The sequence below is a fragment of the Chaetura pelagica genome, unplaced genomic scaffold (genome assembly GCF_000747805.2).
Source record: "Chaetura pelagica isolate M959 unplaced genomic scaffold, ChaPel_1.0 scaffold453, whole genome shotgun sequence".
NCBI lineage: Eukaryota > Metazoa > Chordata > Aves > Apodiformes > Apodidae > Chaetura > Chaetura pelagica.
In genome coordinates, this window is record NW_009952879.1 from 1,058,008 (window position 1) to 1,074,561 (window position 16,554).

The following is a 16,554-nucleotide window of genomic DNA, read 5'->3' on the forward strand; positions in this document are numbered from 1 at the left end:
CCCTTGTGCCCCCACCCCCTTCCTGCAAAGGTTCAGTTGTAATTAACCTAAACAAGCAAACAACTCTTAACATACCCACTCTGCTCTTGTTTTACAGATTATATGAAAGAATCTGTGTGCAGCTCCAGCACTTGTTCTCTGAATAGCAGTGAAAACCCATATGCCACCATCAAAGACCCCCCCATTTTAACATGCAAACACTCCGAGAGCAGCTACGTGGAAATGAAGTCACCTGGTCACAGGGAATCCCCATATTCAGAAATGCCAACTTCATCGACCGCCAATAAGAACATCTACGAAGTTGGTGAGCAGGGCAGGCAGCTGCAGGTCTATCCCAACAGTTGGTGGTTCCATTGTAGATGCTGATTTTTCTTCCTTTCACAAGTAGCAACTGGGCACGGTGCAGGGAGACACTGGCTTGGGGGGAGGGGGTCTGTGCATGAGCATGTTGGTTTGGGGAGAAAAGCCCTGGGAGGTGGGGATAAAAATGTGAGGTAAAGAGATGGTTGGGGAAGCTGGTCTTCTGTGCTTAGGACAAAAGACATAAGCAAAGTAATTAGTCTGGGGAGTGCTGCTAGAGCTGGTAACTCAGTTTTCTTTGCTTCCCAGAGCCCACTGTCAGCGTGGTCCAAGACCCCCATGGTCGGAGTGCCAGTTACCTCCAAAATCCATACGACCTGCCTAGGAACAGTCACATTCCTGGTCACTACGACCTCCTCCCCATAAGGCACAGCCCGACACACGGGCCATCTTGGGACAAGCAGTCTTAAAGGGATGAACTGAACTGGTGCACTGTGCTGCAAACAGACTCTGAGGATGCAGAAGAGGACAATCCCTTTCTGTGCTGCAGGAAGCTGACGGGACTTCAGGCTGTCTTACACAAGGACCTAATGTAACATCAGCTTGGGCCAACTGCTGCATGATGTTATTTATAAAGACATTTTTCTATGGGTAACAGGAAATAATGAGAACCTCCTCCACACAGACTGGAGTACATAACCCCCAGGAAGGTGTCTGCTTTGCTCCAGGCACAAACTCTCCAAGGTGTGCATTCTAACCCTGGCTTTGCTGTAAAATAAAACACAAAAACATGCTAAGTAGAATGTAAAATTCTACCAACTGCATCAAGGAACCTTTTACTGTTAGGAACAAGGTGTCTATGAATACGCTGGAATATATTTTACATCTTTCTCATGGAAATAGACATCATTCTGACCAAAAGCAGGGAAATGTGTCATTTCACTGGAAGCCTCATTTACTGCTATCATCATGTGCAAGATCATGCTTGGTAATTAGCATTAAAATTTTCATCATTATTTTCAGTACCAGGGTATTTGAGGAATATGAGCACAGACACATTCTGTGCCATTTTTTAAATGTAACATCTTGGCAAATGTTCACTGGTCTTTGCTAACGACTTGAGTTTCAACAATGAGTCTCACACTCAGCTTACCACGCTTTCAACAAGCTACAAAATACTTTGTCACAGATCATCTTTAATTTTCCTTATAAATCTCTATTTTCTTAGAGACATCCACCCTATCTGTCAGGCGGTATCAACTGATGCACCTTCATCTTCTTCCCTGGGACACTGCAGTTTTGCACAGATCTGGTTTGGATTTCTTTGCTCTAGCTGAGACATGTTGGCTTCTTTAGTCCATCTCTACAACCCATCTCATCACAATTCACAGCATGTCATTTACAACACCCTTTAATTTCATATGCATTACCATGTAGCGCAACCTTATCCATTGATAATTCTGCCTGAAATGTTATTAAATTGAGCTGAAACAGAGTTTTCATTTTCAGCCATTTGTGAAAAAACTACCAAGGAGTTGGCTCATGGTAAAGTTTGGGACTAAGTCACCATGAGTATTTTTTTTTTATCTTTACTGACCTAGAAAGTAGAATACTTGCTGTTAAGCAGTTCCTTGTAGATTTTGAGCATGAAATAGTATTGATTCTAAGTATGTAATTTTATTAGGCAAACATGGAAGTAACAAGCTGATTGCCTCTGAAATATATAACAAAAAAAAATATTCTGTTGCACATTCACCCGTCTGATGGAAGGAGAAGAGACCGAACCCAGCACCAACCAGTTTGCTCAAGCATGATCACCCCAGTAACCTGCTGGTCTGGGGGACTGGCCACAGCAGCCTTCCAACTCTGGAGCAGCAGCTTAATCCCAGCTCCCAGTCAGCCTAGGCATCAGCCCTCACCTCGGGGATGGAACCCCCCTCTCGGCAGCCCTGCAGCCCTGGGGGAGCTGCCACACCAGACACCAGGGCTCAGGGAGCCCCAGCTGAGCACTGCTGGAGAGCTGGGACCCCTCCAGCTGGGGGGATTGGCTCTGCACCCCTCTGTGCAAAGCAGGAGTTCTGCAGAGAGGTGCTGGAGCTGAGCCCAGAGATCCCCCAGCCTTTCAGAGCAGCAGAGTCTTATGTTGGATGATGATGCCTAAGTAGCTACATGGATGCTGCATGTGTGCATGGGGGCAGTGACTGATCAGCAATAGCAGTTTTATTTTCCAGGAAAGCCTTATTTGAGATGCAAGCAATTATTTTGTAGGGCCAGTAGGAATATATTTTATGTACATGAATAGAAAGACTTACCTCAGAAGTATCAAGAGAAAGGCAGTTCAATAAGGAATTCTGTCAGAGACCTACCTTGATACCCAGCACAAGCAGTCTCAGCTGCCAGCCTGACCAGTGTGTGTTGCTGTAACATTTGCCATGAGATTCCAGAGAGCAGGGATATGCTCAGTTCCTTCTTTTTTTTTTTCCCCTCAAAGCTGGATTTTTCAAACCAAATGCAACCATGTGCATAGAGCTTAACAGGAAAAAAGCAAACAAAACCAACAAAAAAAAGTACCACCTTCTTGTACAGTAGCATTAGCTTAGGAAACAGGCCACCCAAATGGCAATACTTTTTTAAGGCAAGACAGATTTGTAATATATTTGTTCACTGTGCAAAGGTATTCTACCTTGTACAAAATAAATTTAATTTCTCTCAAAGTGCATTTCTCAAACGTGCTCATTTGCAGACTAAAACTTCCAGCCTATGTTCAGGTCCAAGCTCTCCAGGGACTGGTCATGAAGGGGCTGTCCCCTACAAAAATAACCCCACAGGCATCAGGCTCACAAGGCAGAAGTTGCAGGATTTCTCCCAAAGCACAATGCTGTAACTCAGGCTGCAGTTTGGAGTTAATCTGGAATAAGGCTCAGCTTTAAAACAAACCGTAACTGGGATCCTACATCTCTTTCTCGCAGCTCCTCCAGGTGCTCCTTCCCCAGACATTTAACCTCAGAGAGGTCCTGAGGATGCACAAACGACGTGATGCATTTCAGCATGTGTTGTGACAGTGCTCGATGCCACCAGGGTTGTGCCTCCAGGTGGGCACTGGAGGACACAAGCCAGCAGTTACCTACTGCACCCAGTAGCAATGGGACAGGACACATGGCAGCCACCTCAGCAGGTTTAAGGGTGCCCCTAGGGAACCTCATCAATAAATGCCAAGCACAGCTTTGCAGCAGCAACTCCAGCAGAGTAACTGACTTCCAGGCAGCACAGCAGACTGCTACACATTGAGGCTCTTTCAATATTTGTGCTTTATATTTCTAAAACTCTTGTTAACTAAAGGCCAGCATGTAATCTTCTTATTTGACAAGCAACACTCAATAAGCTATTTAAGGCTGGAAATTCATCAGGTTTGAACTGAGAGAATAAGTAATTACGGCTTAATAAAGTGTCTTTAAATCAGATCAATTCCATGTCCTTTCTGCTTAAGAGTCAGAACCTCAACTTCCACCATACGCAGGAGCCACTGGTCCTCGCTGAGTAGCTTCAGCATTGTTAAGGTTGGGACTTTCAAATACGCAAATTACAGCAAAAGCTTTTGGCAAGTAAAGCAAATTTTGCAGCATTATACGGAGTTCCCAGAAACTCAGCAAGCTCATTCCAGGCCCAGAAGCAGTATCTGTTCTAATCAGTTGTCTCCTAATAGCAGAGAAAAGACATTTCCATCCAGAAAGAATGCCAGCTGCAGAAAGGAATGATTAATCAGCAGCTGAAAGGGAACAATGCTCTGTGGGGTCAGTGTTCAGACAGAATCACATCTTGCATTATCTCTCCCAGAGCTCTTTGGGAAGAACCTTCTTGTCCCAGGAGTGTTACCCAGGCCAGGGCCAGCCGGGATGCACAGCACTGCAGTGCTTAGTCAGGAACAAGCAGTACAAAATCATGAAACAGGAGGTGAAGCTGTGATGGGTAAGAAGTTACATCTCTGCACATACACCATTTGATTCTGCTTTAGGAAGTCGACGGCTTATGAAGGCTTCACAAACTACTGCATGACAACTCTAGATTTCCTGCTACAGCAGTAAGTACAAATCAGTTTTTGCACAGTGTTATCTAAGGCCTGTTTTTTTATTATTAGTTTTAAAAGTTCTGGTGGGGGGAGAAATATAAATAGTTCTTACTTTGTCTAACAGCGTATGTAGCCCTTTCACAGCTGCCCAGGATTAAACAGGGGAAGGAAGACCAGGCACACGTGCAGACCCTGTGTGGGGCAGGGAGGGCTCAGCTCCCACAGCACTTTGTGCCCCCCCGGCCTCACTGTGGGGGCATCTGCTGCCAAAGGAAGTCTTAGAAAAATCAAGCAAAATCCAAAACTGATGGGATGGCTGAGTCAAGCTGCCTGCTTATATGAGTCAGAAAAGGCAGCAAAGAGAAACTCATCCTGCATTTCTAGTTGACAAATTTAGAAGCTGGCCACCCCACTAATTTTGTTAATTCCAATATATGCTCCAGTCTGGCCAGAAAAAGCTCAGGGAGCAGCTCCTGCAGCAAGAAAGGGCCCAGCCTTACACCTCATCCTCAGATGCCTGCAATGCTAAAAGGCCCCAAATCGTCTTTGTCCCCAGAGCCCCCAGCACTACCTCACAGCCTCTGTGTGACTGTTCCTGCAGCCAGGGACACCACACACAACCCTCACAGGAAGGCTGGCTCCTCTGCACCACTTCTGCAGCAGGACACCAAGGTGGGATCAAAAAGCTTAAATCATTTCCTGTAGCAGAAAGTTTTGCTGTTCCACAGCATCTTCTCACTGGTATAATGTGGAAAAAAAACCAAACAGGTTTGTAAAAGCCATGCAGGGGTCTGACTAGAGCAAACCTCACAGACTTTTCAGAGCATCAGCTCCCTGAAGCTGCCAGACTCCGTGGCTGTGGCTGCAGCAACCCCCAAAAGCTGCAGGCCTGTCCTGAGCAAAGAAAGCAACTGCCTTACACGACCCTTTCAGTTCCTTTTCGGGGGGTACTTCCACTTCAGACTCTCTTCACAGCCTGTTCCAAGAAGCTGATGAGCTTCCAGTACATAAAAAACCTTCATGCAAAATCCCAGTTCTCCCAGAAAGTGCACCCAACGCCATACTGAGTAGTCCCCTGTAATTCTTTATTAGAATCATGGATGAATATATTTTAAATCAATCTAAAAAAATAACAAATCAAAGTACAGTACATGCATAAAATACAAAGTAATTTACAAACAGATCAAAATAGCATCTTCAGAACTAATACTAGGAGGAGAAATGGATTTAAAAAAAAAAAACCAAAAAAACAACAAAACACCAAACCAAGTGACTGACTACAGCAATGCCTTCCGTGTGCCTTACACATCATGAGCACCGCAGGACAGAAAGGTTGGGTACGGAACGCAGCTGGTGGAGCCTACCCAGCTTTGGCTGTTCCAAGTGGGTCAGATCAGAGTTTGAGCAACAACCCCTACAATCAACTACTTCCCTGTCATCGTATAAATAACTGCAGGCATTTATACAACAAACAGCTCTTAAATACTGTCGAAATGCAGTGCCTACAGCCCCAAGCCTCAGTCTCCAAGGCGTGTCTGGGAATGGCGCAGAGGGTGCCAAGCAGCGAGTGCAGCGACAGAAGGCACAGGTCATGTATCCCTGAACAAGCTGAGCAAAGAGGATCTGTATGGAGCAACAGAGCACAAAAAGAAAGGCATCCAGTATGAAAACTACTCCAGATGTTTTTGTTAAAAAAAAAAATTACCAAATCACTGGAATAATTTAAAAATACCAGATGAAACAGAATGGAAAACTAAGGCCAGGTTGTGGAAGTTATTGATTCATCAAGTCAAGCATGTGATTAATAAACATGGCATGTATTAATAAATGTGATATGTCATACATGACAAACCCCTTCAAGTCTGTGTGCCATGAAAGAAAAAAAAGCATCCTCCAATCCTGATACCACCAGCACTGTGGAGGCCAAGTCTCAGGCAGCACAAAACCATGCTGCAAGTTCCAGTGTTGGAGTGACCCTTCATCAGTTACACAGCTTGTGCTTTGGCTTCCTTCACAAGAGGCAGCTCACACGGAGTCCCACCAGCATCTCCCTGGCCAGCCTCCCAGCAGCTGTGCCTCACATCACAACCTCCCCTGCAGCAGGTGCCAAGCCACAACAGCCCATTCACAGGAAGCAAGAACCCTGCTGCTGGTTTGCAAAAAATTCTCTTTTCTCCCCCATAATATTCTATTAAAAAACTTGGCAATCTGAAGATGCAGCCAAACACATTTAACTTACATTAAAATTGCACTTCAGAGCAAGGGGCACTTCATCAAGCCTTAGATGCAGTGTACAACACCTTAAGACAAGGAAAGATTGTCCTGCCCAGAGATACTTTCCTAGTTAACTTGACAGTAATTGTTTAGAGAGGATCATAATAACATCTCCAAGTGCTCACTAGAGGTGTCTGTGCTCTAACTAGCAGGCATCATGTTGCAAAGATCAGATCAGTTCCATCCAATTCACTGACCCAAAACCGACAAGTCGGTGTTGGGAAAATACTGCAGCCACACAGAAGCAACAGATTCATAAACACTGAAATTAAAGTGTTTTAAGACATGGAGAAATTCAGAAGGAATAAGCAGTAACTAAACACAAGAAAGCAACCATGAGAATTACAAATATATTTAAATCTTGGACCTGGGGGAATATACACAGCCTTTTAGGAAAGAATGAACAATTCTATATATTCTGACAGCACTGCATCTTTGGTTTGTTTTCAGTGGTTGGAGGGACATGAATAGGAACCACATTGTTGCTTGGAGACATATCGTTTTCACGTCTGTCAGACATTTGCTTCTGGGAAACAATACGATAGATCTCTGGAAGATGAGAAAAAGCTTGTCATTACGTGTACAGCAGCAAGACACCACCAGAAAGTTAAGTCTGGGAGAAACCAGGCATAAAATATATAAAGATTTGGATCTACATAGGTCATGTACAGAAGAGTTCACAAGAAGTTCAACTGTGATGTTTTCTATATTCAGGAAAGAAAATATTTGTATTTTTTGCAAAAGAAATTAATTTTTTAACAACTGTTTTACTCCCCTTGAGGTAAGTGCTAGTAAATGCCCAGAATTCACAGGGTTTTTTTGCTAGGAATCAGAAGCTATGTTCCCCATCAATTCCTTGTGATGGTTCCTAACGTTCTGAGGACAGTGGTTGGTTGCTGACATACCCACAGACAACAGCAGGATTAAAAAGAGCCACTGAAAGTTTCTTTCTCTGATAGGACTGCAAGGACAACTTCTCTCTCTCAGCATGCCTATCACATCCACTAGCTTGTCTACCACCCAAGCAGTTTTAAATCTTCAGGAAAGATTGAATATTGGGGCCCAAGACAGGAGACTCAGCCTCTTAAGCAGCACACAAACCCCCTACAAAATTTGCTGTGTTAGTGCAGCTAAACTTCAAAATCACAGAGAAGAAACACGAGCTGCAGATGAAGGAATTCCAGCATAAATCAAGAGAGCACAGGTTAACTGGCTGTGCCTCTCCCAGCACGCTGCCAAGTGGGGAATGCTGCACACCTGCACTGAAGCCTAGCCCAGCTTCCTCGGATTTTGTTAGTGGCCAACGGTGCATGCTGGACACAAATTGTCCCAGAGTAGCTACAAAAGCACTTCCTTCAGCTGCGCAGAAGAAAAGAATACAGCATGTGTAGCACTTCACCCCCAGAAAAGAAATAAAGGATACGAAAATAGAACATGGGGAATTCATTTGCAAATTTGAGTTTTAAACCTCAGTTTAACACGTTTGAAAGTGCTTTAAATTCAGCAAGAAGCTGACCCTGAAAGGACAGCCTCACATCTTCTGCATTGCACACCAGAGAAGCCTGCTGGCAGCAAATACCAGCACCACCAAGCAGGGGAATCCCTGAGAGAAGGGAGTTGATGCCCACACCCACTTTGCAGGCTCCAGGTCACTGCCCTGCTGGAAGGTTTCAGATAAGCCCAGGCTGCAGAAGATGGTGTCTGTACTTCATCCTCCTGCAGAGCAATGCAGGGAAGAGCCCAGCTCACAAACAACCCTGGTGAACCAAAGCAAAGGTCCAGGTTCTTTTGGAGGTCTCAAGTCTCTTATGAGCTGGATAATGACTGTCCAAACACACACCTCGCCTGACCCCAAAACAAGACATGTCTTTTCCACCAGCAATTTGTCATTAGTGAGTAGCTTTTGTTTAGAATTTTAATGAGCTGCAGCTTAGTTCACATCCTGACATCATTTCAGTACTGGAAACTGAGCAATCCTGTGCAGAGAGGTCCTCTTTGCTGCCAAGAACTGATCACACAGCTAAGTGTCTGCTTTTACCACAATGAGAAGAAATGGCATCGAGGAGCTCAAAGGGATCCCTGACAAACCAGGCTTGAAAATCTTGCCCTTGATGCAACAAACCTATTCTGATTTCAGCTGCCAACACAAACAGATGCCAGGTGCTCCCCAGGAAGAGCAAGAGCACGGCTGCGTGCACCCACAGGGCTGCTGGCAAAATAAAAATCTCTTGCATAGATGCTGTGCTGGACTGTGTAAGTGACATGAGTCTTTGCAAGTGGACTTTGGAAAGAAGCTGCCTGTTGGGCCTCCCAACTGACAGCTCAGACTCAGACAAGGATAAAGTGTTCTGAAAACTGGATTTTACAGCTACATTCAGCTACAGATCAAGTCACAGAGGGAACAAAAAGAGCTGCACACGTAAAAGGACTTTCTGATTTCACCCTTTCTTGAGTTCACTCTTCTTTCCAGCAATCTTAGGCAAAAGTAACTTCACAAGTTCAGTGAATCCCATGAAATCAGATGTCTAAAGCAACCGGCAATCCCATGTGAGAATTTGCAGATAAAGATCAGCCTCGCCCTGTGGCAGGCCACTCAGCACTGCTCAGCAGAAAGCCTGTGAGCAGAGGTGGGAGGAGCACAGCTGGAAGAGAGCTGCTCTGCATTCCTCAGGACAAGTTTGCTGCTCCACAGCCCTGCCCCAGCTCAGAGCAGTCAGTTCACTTCCAAGTGCAGAAAACTGCCTGTTCCTATTCAACGGAAGGCACTTGCCCACCTTTTTTACTGCAAACCGTAAAAGCACCTTCAGCAGCACAATTCTGTTTTCCAGAGAACTTCCTGGTCAAGTTCAGACTAGTCCCTAACACAAGCCATCATATAGTTCCTTCACCAGGCAAGGACTCACAGCAGGACGCCTTCTGTATAGCATCCTCCTCTTCAGCAAACAGCCCTGAAGCCTTAAAAGCATCCTTAACAGTACTGATTTCTCTGTCTACCCCTTCTGACTCTGGGACCATATTCCCATGATCTCCATTTCCACAGCCTCCCCAGCAGGCCTGCAAGCATGTTTAGCAGCTGTGCTGTTGGATCACCTTGCAGCAGCCCCAGGATTGTTGCTCACTGTCCCTTTGCCCTCCTTTGCAGCACAAACCTTTGTGCAGCCACAGAGCACTGCCCTAAATGGAAGCCTAAATGCCTCAAGCCTGCCTTTCCCTGCTGGCATGAAAGGGGAGGTGGGAACAGCTTAAACCTGCTCTCACCAGGGCAAAACACCCAGCAGCAAAGCCTGCACTGAAATTGGTGTGCACCAGGGCATGCCAGGCTAATGAAGACATGCTTTTTAATGAAGACACTACACTTTATGCTGTGCTCAGTAACTGAATGAGAGCTTATGAGGAGCACATTCAGCAGAATGCATCACTGCATAATTGGTCACTGCATGAGACAGGCCTTGCACTGTAAGAGCTGGGAACAAGTGTCACTGCTGCCTAGGAGGGCCATGTCCAGTCCCTGTCTGCTCAGCCTGCATTCGTTTCTTTCCTTTTCAGGTGCACAAAGCCAACAAAAGAGGAAATCCCAGGATTTTATTTATTTTTTTTTTTACATTGATGCTCTGCAATGTTGTTTCCTTGGAGATGGGATTCCTTTGAGATGAAATGGCAGCAAAATGCAGCACAGGAACAGAGACAGCACAGAGCTGGGCAGGGAATGGAGGCAGACTCCAGTTTACTTTAAGGATGTTTTATCCTGCTATGAATGCTCAGAGTGGCTAGGATTGTAATACCAGTCTCTCCTATTTGCCAGATGATACAAAGCAGCTTTGTGTGCACAACAATCAGTCCTTGAAATCTAGACATCCTACAACAGAAGAATTTGGATAGGGACCACTACTCTGAGCAATAGGAAAGAAAAGGTCCCCAAAGTCTCATCTGGAAACCACAGCGGGACAGAAAGCCCACTAAATTTAAGAAATACCATCCTCTAAAAGTCCTTCATGATACAGAGAGAAGAAAGAAAAGCTTTCTCCCCCTTCTTCCACCTGTAAGAACAGCAAATCACATACTTAGGCAGTATGAACTATAATGGATTCATATTTCCCATGCCCAAAGCCACCCATTCAAAATGGCTTAATCTGAGGATCTAGGTGTGGATAACCTTACAGACCCAGCTACACCTCCAAGGGAAGCACTTACAAATTCCCAGCACTGTCCCAGCCAGACCAGCTTCAACAGGACTGGAGAAGAAAGGAGTTTTGCTACAGCAGCCTGGGATGTCTCTGCTGTGCAGTTCCCAGCACTGCAAATACCAGCCCAGCTGGTGCAGCAGCATGCCCTGCCCCTTCTGTCAGACACCTCTGCTGGCAGCCTGTGGCAAACCTGCTGGCTCTAGCAACCTCCTTCTTCAAAGGACAGGGAGAATTCCACCTGCAGGCACCATACTTGGAGACAGCCTTGCCAAATACAGACTACTCAGGATTCTGCAAGGTCACTCTGAAAGCGACATTCCTCAGATGACTGCTCCCCTCTTTCCTTCAAATCATTAAGAGAAATCATTAACAGAAAAAGCCAGCTGTGAAGTGTTATCGAGAAGTTTATTGGCAGAACATTCATCCTTAGCATGCCAGTCACAGCCAAGATGGAGCCAACCTGCTGCTAATGCATTATTTACTTCATCTTTATCTCCCTGAAACAGGAGCTCTGTCTGGAGCAAGCCACATGCCCACTAATCAGCTAAAGTGTTTCTTCCAGCATAGTTGAGCCAGTTCCTCCTGAGCAAGAATGCTGTCCACATACCCAAGAGCTCTGAACCCAAAACAATATCAGAGCAACATGCAGGGAACACCAACGTTTGTGGAAAAGCAACAGCCTCAACAATCTGTCCACAGTTTTAATCTCTTGTTCTCCCATTACAGACTGCTCTCCCTTACAGAACAATTCAACTAGAAAAAAATAATCAAACCTCTGCCAGTGAGAATGCAAAATAACTTCTGGAATAAAAGGCACTGTTGGAAACATGTGAGGAGAGATAAAGCAACAGCCCAGCCTGTGCCCAGGAGGTGAACTGCTTCCCCATGACAACAGCCGTATGTCCCCAGCGTGTCACAGCTCTGTGGCAGTGAGGCAGCACCCAGGGCAGGCAGCAAACTTTCCACCTCTTCAGCTGTCACTGTTAGAGAACAGAATGGTCCAAAAGGAGATGGAGGAATCAGGTGATAAGTTACTATTGGCTATGACAGCCACCTCGGGAGGGGATAAACAACGTCTGATAGGTTTCCAGCTCTGTTTTATTAGTGCTGGTGCTGAAAGAGTATGAAAGCTAATTAACTAACCTTCATCTGAGAGCCCTGATCCCCTCTGTAAACCAAAAGCACATGCAACAAAGCTGTTCTGCTTTACACAGAGCACATCTGGCCAGAATCTGACCTCAAAATTCAAACTGGGTGCTTCTGAGATGAGAGGGGCTACCAAGGACACATGCATAAAGGAAGAAGTGTCAGGTTTTAGCAGTTACAAGTAAGCAACAAAAATGTCTTTCTCCTGAAAAATCCATGTCCAAATTCATGAGGATTTTGACAGGATTGCCTTTAGGTAGGTGAATGAAACAGGAAATCCAGCAGGCATCCCAGATACAATCATATTCTGCCACTCCTTAGCCATCCACCCTCTGACATTATAAATAGTTAGTCACATAGGGAGTAAATGTATAAGCCAACGTAACTTCTCTTTTTTTATTTGTGCAATATTGAGTTACAACTAAATGACTACACTGAAGTTAAAAGGGAACCACATGGTTCAACTGAAGAGGAAACAAACCCAAGTTGCAGTCCCAGCATTGCAAGAAGCAGTGAGCTTACAAGCATCCCTATGCAGTGTTTATTCATCTGACATGGATACACCAGCTTTCCTGCCAATAATCTACTGTAAAAAACACAATGGAACCAGGACCGAATAGATGCCTCTTAGCTGCCTCCTCACCTGCATGTTCAGTATCACTAGCAAGTGCTGTTTCCTGTGTTGTTTTTTTTTTAAATCTAAATTAGCTAACAAAGAGGAAAAAAAAAAATCAAAACTAGCTAGGTGCTAATGTCACAGCACTGGGATCTCATTAAGACAGATACACAGTTCAGAAGTGGGGCTGCTGCTCGTACCAAGCAGATGAGGTAGCCTGGCATGTGCTACACTTGGAAGGAGAGAATTTAAATTTGCAACTGGGAAACATGTTTCAGGCACTTGCAGACAACTTAGAGGCTCCCTGGCACAGCTACAACAGAGAGACACCAAAACAGAGGAGTCTCAGGTGTTCTGAGGACCCAGACTAGAGACTTGGAGGGGCATTTGCAAAAGGTGGGAATGACAAAACTCAAAAACCCACACAGCACTGTTGTCCCACTGTGTCCTGGCTACAGCTGATGGGTACAGAGCAGTACAAGTGTCCTGTGACAGCTAGTCATTTCCACACTGATTTGTGAATTCCTACCCCGTCCTTTACAAGCCATGGTTAAGTTAAGGTCTCCCACATAGCTCCAACTTGAATGTCTCAGAGTCTTTAACAATTTTGGTCTACCTAAATAAAGGGTTTCAACCAAAAGGAAGTACTTTATCCACAGAGCCTAAGAAATGCAGCACTCACTGTCATCACGTTAGAGGCCACAAGTCCAGCCAGGACTATGAAATGCCATGACAGTGACTACCCTGCAGCTCAGAAGCCACTATGTCTCAAATTACCAGTAGTGTTCTAAGACAGGATCTCTACTGTTTCATCCTTCTCTTGGCAACTGCTATGGTCACCAATAAAGACAGAAACAAACTAGATTGACTTTTCCTCTGATAAACACTGGCTGTTTTAATTTGATGCTTGCCTGAGACAATTCTCTCCCATGGGTACTCCCTACACCTTACACAAATGTGAAGCTGAAACACAGACTGGGCTGACTAAAAAACTTGGGCAGATCAAAGTGAACGAGGACTCATTCCTGGTTCAAGGCTGATCTTCCAACTGTTACACTTTGAAACTGGACCCCAAATCTTATGGCTGATAAGAATGATTAAATAGCAAAATTTAAAAGAATAGGCAGGGAAATACCTATTTGCATCATATCTGAGCAGCCTTCTGCCCTTCCCCATTGAAACACAAAGCAGTGGATGACTCACCTGTCAGAATAGTCTGGAAAGCTGCTTCCACATTTGTAGAGTCTAAAGCAGACGTCTCGATAAATGACAAACCATTCTTCTCTGTGTGGACAGAAATACTGTAATTAGACCAGTACATTACACCTCTGCCATCTGGAAAAAATTCTGTACCAGGTTATATTTGTGGTGTTCCTGATGAGATGCACCGGTATCAAGTATAAAAAGTTGCGGTTTTTTCACCCTTTAGGTGACCTGAAAGCAACAGTATCCAACACCAATGTTAGAATTTACCCTCCTCCCCAAGCACAGGGCTCAGCCCAGTGCTCTGTTACTTTGAGGCACACCTTCCTGCAACACTGAAAGTGAGGACTTGCTGCACTCACAAGAATTGTGCGAGGAAGCTTCCCGGGTTTTCTTGAATCTCAAAGTTTCTCCACCTGCCACCTGCTAGAATATCATGGCAGCTTATTTAATAGGGGAAGCCACATGGGAGGCAGAGGAAAAGGGAAAATTATATTCCCCCACCTGCAGGCAGGGATCCTCTGCAAAAGCAACTACAGCAAACCTTAATGTAAGAAACCAGTTACTCCTGGATGAAAGAAATTTGGCCTAAAACAATGCAAGATTTGCAGAAACTAGAATTATTTTTCAAAGATTATCTAACAAGAGTTAAAAGCCAGTTTAATGAAAGTCTGTTCAGTCACAGACATCTGAGCAGGGCTCCAGATCAGTTGGTACAAAGAATACACAGGTGCAAAGCTACTACCATACAAGAAACTCCAACCTAAAGCCACAGGCAGAGTTTCTGCAAGAAAAGCAATGCACAGGCAAAAGAATGAATCTGGTTTGAAATCTTCGAGTGCCTCTGGCCGATTCTTGAAACCACACCAGCATGCATGTTCCATAAGGCTTCCTTTCTGACTGAACTAAATGGAGGCAAACACCAGAATGTGATACAGAGGAGGATCAGCAGCAGTGCTCTTTTACCTCCTACCCACACACTCGTGCAGCCAAGACAGAGCAGACACATTCTCCAGACAGTTAGCAATAGAAAATAAAATTATTTTGAGTTCAGCAACCTGCAAAAGCTCTGGCCTCATCTGTAGGGACTGCCCTCAGGTGGCGCAAGTCACTCTTGTTTCCCACCAGCATGATGACAATGTTGCTGTCAGCGTGGTCTCGCAGCTCTTTCAACCACCGCTCTACGTTCTCGTAGGTGAGGTGCTTGGCAATGTCATAGACCAACAACGCCCCCACAGCTCCACGGTAGTACCTGTGGGTGAACAGACATGTGAGGAGAACCAGCAAGAAACATCATGATTAAAAGAGACAAGTTACTGTGCAGAAATGGGAAATGGCTATTGCTAAGACAGCTCTACAAAAATAAACATCCAGGAGCAGGGTACGTGGGGCAGCAAACAGTGAAGTAAAGCATCCAGACTAGAGTTATGTCACAGGGCCACTAGAGCAGCAGGACAGCTCTGAGGCTAGGGAATAGGCCAAGCCCCATGGTTGTGGGTAGAACCCTGGATCCCAAAAATGGAGCTCTGGAGTCTGTGAGGAGTTACTGTCACCTTCAACCTTTGATCTATTACTGAGAAGTCTCCCCCACCCATCACTGTGGGTGCAGTATGGGCACAGCTCGTGGTGATAAAAGAGACTTTAGAATGACTCACTGGATCATAAAAATGTCAACCTGATCTATTCCCTTTACAAAAGGCCACAGCTGGTATCTTTTCAGACAAGGGAGAGGCAAAATAACACTAAAAAAGAACCAGACTCTGTTCTACCACCCCACAACTACCTCCAGCTTTACTTAAATCCAGCTTTGTCTATGCTGCTTTTTCCCAATTAAATAAGCACACAAAGTGAGCAGTCTTTCCTTGCTGCTACAGAAGGGTTTCTGGTCTTAGTTTACCTCTGATAAAAACTCCTTGATAATACTTTATCAATCACTTGCATTGAAATGAGTCTCTCAAAGCTCTCACATTCTAGGCTTGAAATGCCTCCAGTTACGTATCATGAGAGCACTAAGCAAATCAGTTTGTGCAGGGACACACTATATGAAGTATCTGGGCTGAATAATATTTAAGCTTCCTCTCACCATAGGTTGCAGATATTACATGCTAAAATACAAACACCTCCTGTTTGCAGCTTCTGAGGAATTGAAGAGCCCAAAATCACCCCCTTGAGCAAAAGCTTCAGCCACAGAAACAGTCACTCACGCTGATGTTATAGCTCGGTATCGCTCCTGCCCGGCTGTGTCCCAGATCTGAGCCTTTATTGTCTTCCCATCAACTTGAATGCTTCTTGTTGCAAACTCTACTCCAATGGTGCTTTTGCTTTCCAAGTTAAACTCATTGCGAGTGAATCGAGAGAGAAGGTTACTCTTGCCTACTCCAGAGTCTCCAATAAGTACAACTACAAGACAAAAGTGACATGAGAATCAGATTCCAGATGTAGACAATATATTGACAATCACCTGCAAAAAAAAAAAAATTATTTTCCAGAATGAAGGGGAAAAAAAATGGCATAACTATCACCCTTATAATGGGTCTACCATCAAAGTCTTGCTATTTCTAGAAAACCAGAGCTGCCACATTCACCAGCATTTTGACCTTAGACTGGACTTCTACTTGTTACATTCTAGTCTCTTTTGTCCAACCTGGAAGAACATTCCTGCTCCAGTAAGAAGATACATGGCTGTCACTGCAAAACTTGGATTTCACACTCTTGTAGCAACACTAGAATGAAAAAAACCCAAAATATAACAAAAAAACCACACT

The 16,554-nt window shown here is 44.8% G+C and overlaps 2 protein-coding genes across 2 annotated transcripts in view; one reads left to right on the forward strand and one right to left on the reverse strand.

Annotated features, from left to right (window-relative positions):
- MEGF11 (multiple EGF-like-domains 11) overlaps window positions 1–770 on the forward strand; it is a 200,643-nt gene extending 199,873 nt beyond the window's left edge. The window contains exon 23 of the mRNA XM_009995285.1: window positions 610–770. Coding sequence (XP_009993587.1) covers window positions 610–770 — 161 coding nt within the window. The remainder of the gene's footprint in view (window positions 1–609) is intronic.
- Window positions 771–6,973: 6,203 nt separating this feature from the next.
- On the reverse strand, window positions 6,974–16,196 carry RAB11A (RAB11A, member RAS oncogene family; the record flags this gene model as incomplete). The annotated part of the gene is made up of 4 exons (XM_009995286.1): window positions 6,974–7,189; window positions 13,790–13,870; window positions 14,848–15,041; window positions 15,994–16,196. Coding segments are annotated over 4 exons (618 nt in total), but the record flags the coding sequence as incomplete, so codon positions are not given.
- Window positions 16,197–16,554: the final 358 nt, after the last annotated feature.